This window comes from Limulus polyphemus, unplaced genomic scaffold, assembly GCF_000517525.1.
Source record: "Limulus polyphemus unplaced genomic scaffold, Limulus_polyphemus-2.1.2 Scaffold386, whole genome shotgun sequence".
In the NCBI taxonomy this organism is placed as follows: Eukaryota; Metazoa; Arthropoda; class Merostomata; order Xiphosura; family Limulidae; genus Limulus; species Limulus polyphemus.
In genome coordinates, this window is record NW_013665996.1 from 318,391 (window position 1) to 324,589 (window position 6,199).

General features: G+C 30.2%; 1 protein-coding gene across 1 annotated transcript in view; it reads left to right on the forward strand.

The window, feature by feature from the left end:
* The window catches only part of LOC106457888 (ATP-binding cassette sub-family A member 1-like), a 42,272-nt gene that overhangs the window by 13,429 nt on the left and 22,644 nt on the right, over positions 1-6,199 (forward strand). The window contains exons 13-15 of the mRNA XM_013917338.2: positions 702-898; positions 1,682-1,758; positions 2,747-2,885. Coding sequence (XP_013772792.1) covers positions 702-898; positions 1,682-1,758; positions 2,747-2,885 — 413 coding nt within the window. The remainder of the gene's footprint in view (positions 1-701; positions 899-1,681; positions 1,759-2,746; positions 2,886-6,199) is intronic.

Consider the following 6,199-nt stretch of genomic DNA (forward strand, 5'->3'; position numbering starts at 1 on the left):
ATATTTTGATGTCATGATATGTAATTAAAAATTGTTATTTTACGGTGATAATCTTGTTTCCTTGTGTCCAATAATGCATAATTTCATTTGATAAACACGTTTAGATTGAATGGTAATTTTTAATCAGTCACAAGAACGTCGAATCTGAATCACTTGAAAAAAACACCGGGGTGCTTAACTTTTTCCAGGTGTATATATATATATTATTTATTTATTTATTTATAAATGTGAAACTAAACAGACTTTAATTAATCCAAAAAAAATAAGTATAATGTTAGATATTTTGCATGGTAACCATTAAAGAAAACAATTCAGGTAAAATATTTTTACCCCCAAGTTTAAAAATTAACCAAATTCAAAAAACAAGAATGTTTTTTTGTTCTTCTTTTCTGTATTTTTATTTCCCTGTCACCTTTTTTAATCTTTTTTATTTCTCATGTTTAGTAGAAATTTGTTGTTATGTACTCTTTTTGTATTAGCTTTATGTTTTTTGACAAACCTACCCAATATTATTTCAAGCACACACACACACACACACTCCTTGGTAGTGCATATATACTATTATTTTTCGTAGATATAAAGTTTCATAAAAATATGAATATCAATATCTCTTCAGCTACCAAAGTAGTAGGAATAATCTTTTCTATAATTTATTGTAAATAAAACCTTGCATAAATTTCTTCATTAACTCTACATTTCAGGATGCTGCACAGCACAGGTCTTTGGAACCTTCAAGACACACAAGCTCAATTTCTGTCAGGAGGAATGCAGAGACGACTATGTGTTGCTTTGGCTTTCGTTGGTGGATCTAAGTTGATTATTCTGGATGAACCAACAAGTAGTGTGGACCCTGTTGCTAGGAGAAATATTTGGGATTTAATTGTCAAATATAGACATGGTAAATGTTTGAAAACTAAATTTATTTTTATTGGAAGTGATAGTCTAAACCTGAAAAAAATCCTGAAATGTCTACATTGTAAAATTGGATTATTAAGTTTCATAACATGTATCAAAAGAGTCTAACATTGTAATTATAATTATTTAACTAATTATTGATATTTGTAATATAAATAAGTTGCTTTCAAATGACATACATTTTAATAAAAAGCCAAGACTTCTGACTATGGGATTATAGTTGATTTACAAGTAAAAGATTTATATTATTCTAGGAATGATTAAAAGCTGATTTTAAATAAGCTCAAACTTTAAACAATGGTAGGGTAAAATTTATTTTCTAAAGCTAAAAATATTATTTTTGGTAGAATAAATCTTTGCATTTAGTTGTAGTCTAATTAGAAATATTAAATGATTACAATCCTCTGTGTAAATATTTTTAATTGTCTGTAGAAATGTCAACTAAAATTAAAATATATTGAAAATTAGATCATAAAGATCTCAGGCTTCAGTTTATTTGTTTTATAAGAACACTAATGGCAGGAACTGCTATTTACCTCCAAACTGTTCATATTTTGAGAAACTTTATATTTTTGATAAATAAAGTTTTTTCTAGGATAGCATTATCCAATATTTCATTACTCTTTAAATATCATGATTATCATGCAATATTAATATGGGTAAAAAATAGCATTTTTTTAGGCTGTGACTCATTCAATAGGTATTAACATTTAAATATTAGGATTATTTGTATAATATTAACTATGAGATTTTCCTGTCATTCTAGGACGAACCATTTTGCTGACCACTCATCACATGGATGAAGCAGATATACTAAGTGATCGTGTAGCAATGATTCACAGAGTAAGTTGTGAAGTTGAGAAACTTGCTATAAATTGATAGAGCCTTAGAAAACTTGATTCATAAACTATGCATTCTGATAAAAGTAACCTATAGTTTACATTTATTGGCTTGCTTTAAGTTTTTTATATTTTTACACATTAGCGACTAGTATGTATGGACAATCCCAAAAATTAGCAAGAAGAAAGTTTGTTTATGTTACAGAATTAGTAAGCTATATTTCTCTAACTCAATTATTTTGGGCATTAACCTTTTCCAGATGGGTCAATGGCCATGCCGTAGTGTTTGTTGACTCGCATTAAAAGTTTTATTGAACTACTATTTTATGAATTTGTGTCAATAAATTTGGTATCAAACTGTAGATTATAATTCAAATTTTACTATTATACATTATTCAATTTCATAATTTGAATGTAAATATTAAAAAAAACAGTTAAACATTAATTTTTGTGTGTCACGTGGTATGTTGAATGTAGCACTGGCTCAAATTAGATGTTTGTGATGTCAAAATACCAAGTTTATAGTTTCGTTTAATTAGGAACTCAAGTTACCAATATTGACAAGCTAGAATATAAAATAAGAACCTCATATCTTTTCTATTTGCCGAGATATCGCTCGTGTACTGAATCAAACACAGTGGCCCCACTCACCTCTTTCCATTTCTGGAAACTGTCCCTTATATACACTTACTTAAATATATGTTGTGAATAACCAATTGAAAGCTCAGAATGTCCCTCTAGTGGCTTTCTCGACCATTTTAAAGTGTTAGGATGCCACCTTGTTCTTTCGAACCAAGCTTACTATATATATGTCAATACATTCAGTGAGAATGACTCCTTTCAAATGATAAAATGTCAGAAATTGTGATTATATTAGTGAGTTTTGGTATTGCTATTTCTCAAAAAAGTTAATGTGTGTGTGTGTTTATATATATATATTTATATATGTTAAGTGTATGTTTAGGAATAACTGTTCCGATTGTTATATCTAGGGTAAACTTCTTTGTTATGGCTCACCCTTGTTGTTGAAGAGTCAGTTTGGTTGTGGATATCAGTTGACACTGTCTCATCATGGATCCGACACAGATCATGATAGTGATTCTGGCAGGGCTTCAACCAATGGATCTGATGGTAAGGTCATACTTTAAAGAATGATAGAGTATAGAAAAGCCCAACATCTCACTCTCTCATAGTAGATATTTCATATATATATAATTTGAAATGACACGTGTGTGTGTGCGTGTGAATACTTGTATGTAGGGTGGTTTCATTTCTACTTTAAGAACTTTAAGGATAACTGCCTTCCCACAACTGGCTGCAGACAGTGAAAGGCAGTAGGAGTTGAAATATTGTGGTTGTAAGCACTCAGCTCCATACCCTTAATTGATTTTCTATGATTACTGGCTAGTTTTACATCAGCATTTGGATTTTGTCTGATAGATGGGTTATCACAAATGCATTAGGGTGCTGTTCCCACAGGCATTATCCATTATGACACCAATTTGACAACTAGGACTGACAATGACAATTCTACTGTAATGCTTATTTCATATTAAGTTCATCATTGTTTTATAGTGCTAATATAATTGCTTTTGAACAATTAATGTAACTAATAGTATTAGAGCTATTTATTTATATTTCTAAAATAATAAATTGGAACATGCTAAATCCAGTTGGGGGTATATCCCAATTAAACCATGGATTCAGTTATGTAAGCTATCTGCTGTTTTATGGGGTAGTTATATTGTGTCCTACATTAACTTGTGAATGTAGAACTGCTTTACTTTTGTCACATGTAGCAGAGATATTTCAATTTTCTGATTGGTCTGCTACAGAAAGAGAGTGTGGTATTCTTAAGTGAAGATTCATTCAAAATGGCCAGAGGAGTGCCAGATCTACTTGGCAGTTAGTCAGTGAACTTTCCAGAATGAATACTGAATCATCTCAGTGTAAGAATTGACCAGTTTGGAGTTAAAGTTTAGATGTGTAAAATAAGATTAAATGGGCTCTAAGAGGAAGAAAAGTTTTACACACTAAAACATTTGAACTTTAACTAGAACTGTTAATTTTATTCACTGTTTTGTATCAATTGATTTCACTAAAGTACACAAAATAACAACAGTAGATCAACTGGGTGTCAGTTTTTATGAAAAGATCAAATGCTTTACAGTAGGTGTCTGTGATTTGTTGGTGACAAATTTCAACAACAAACAAACAATATACAAGTCACTTGTTTTAAAATAATATATTTAAAGAAGCCAAACGTTCATTACACTGTTGGTTACCACAATTGTATCTACAGCTCAAAATAATTGTGTTTTTTTTTGTGTGTGAAAGTCCACACAGGTAGGCTCAGTTACTTTAGAACACAATTTGAGAATACAGATTATTCTTCCTGTTCTGTTATTACAATACATCTGTGACAATTTCACTTTAAAAATCGTCACTATATGCTTTTTATGGCTAAACTCACAATCACACAGATAGATCTTATCTATCTTACTCAATTTTTGATGTGTATTTATACCCCAACAAAGGTCTAGAATGTTCCTCATACTACAAGATAATATGATACAATGATACTCAAATAAAACAATGAGAAAAACTCTGAAGGTTCTAATGACATGATGCAATAACATAACAATCACCAATTCATAACTATTGAACTACACAACGTTTGATTCGTAAACAATCACAAAAACAAACTTGAGATAAACTATCACTTCTAAAGATAACTAAATTTAACACTCTCATTAAACTTAAACTGCAACAGTCATGTATATCTAACATTGGGCTTTAATGGTGAACATGAAGACAAGAGTGTTTTGTTGTTTTTTACTGAAGCTGAATTGTGAGATGAACTAGTTAAGTCTGAGTCAAATACAAATGTTTGAACATACACATCCAATCAGAGACAAAAGAAAAAATGCCTCTCTTATTTTAGCCAATCATACACAAGATTACAATATAACTACTCTGTATTCCCATAAAAAAGGAAAAAGCTAAGATAGTAGCGTCTGAAGTCACCATACACTAATTTCCAGTCCAAAAATATCATAAGAATAGAGATAATCAAAGATTGGTATCATCTAAAGAAATTTTTCAATCTCATGGTACAGATTTTCATTGGCCCGAACAGTTATGTAAAAACTGTAGTCAGGAAATGTTCCACAAATTTTGAAAACAATATAAAGTTATAAAAGTGTTGGTTGTTATGATAGCCATTGTTACCGAAAGAGCAATTCTGACAATTTTTCAGCCAGAGGTGTTTTTGTAGTGTAGAAGTGTAGAAGTGTAGCTATTCTATTGTTTATTCTTTTGATAGCATATATTTTTTAGATAAGCAACTAAATCATTTTAATTTATTTTCATTTTTTTAAATATTGCTTCATTTGTTTCCATTTTATTCAAGTAAAGGCAGATCAAAATGTCATCACTGTATAGCTCTCCTAGTGTATATTTCATACTTTTCTAAGGTTCTAATTTGGACCATACTAAATGTGATTAAGGTTATGTGCTAATTCAGGTCTACAACCCAAGGTGCTCCTTCCTGTAACAAGTCACGGAAACTATCTACTGTTTCATAGGATGGTTGTATTTTGTCCCTTACTTTGTGTATGTGGATCTGTTCTATGCCTATCATGTGGAGAGAGTTAACCACTTTTCTTTTTGGTTAGCTACAGAGAAAAGAGGAATTGTAAATTCACTTTTAGCATATTCATCAACTTATTTCTGTTTGAAGGAGTTAAGTTTATCTATGAAAGTTTTGTCTGTTGTTTAGATCTCTCTACCTTGATTTTCATGGTATAAAAACTTTACTTCTAAACAGTTTAGTGTTTAACAAATAGTTTATTTTTATATACTTTTATTTAAATGCAGTTTATCTATTTATCTTAACTTTTAACTTCACAACCTCCAATGCAACAGTATTCTACAATTAGACCAATCAGATAATGTATGATTCTTCTGTTACCTGTAGTTAATAAAACATTTATTTTTTGCTCAACTTTCTTACCATGTCTTGTCTTTTTCATCCCACCTTCAACAAATCATTATGCCTGTTCTTCAGCATGCTAGTTCATCAAATATTCAGTTACTGCTAAGGTCATGCAAATGTATGCTAGGTGAATCCATGGAATGCCTCACAAACTCAAACAAATAAATATACATAAAACAATGTAATATCCTAGCCACTGTTTCTTAGAATGAATAGATACAATGCTGAGTTTCCACATCTTAAATGCTTGACACATTCAATGTAAACTACCCACATTTTTTTGTCTGTTTCTATACAGTATATAGATGCTGTGTATAAGGCACTCACATTTTAGCATCTGTTTCAAAAGATAGATAGGTATATTGTATAATAATCATATTTTAATTTCTGATGTAAATTATTCATATTTAAGCCTTTGTTTGATGCAATGACTATAGCATACTTAAAC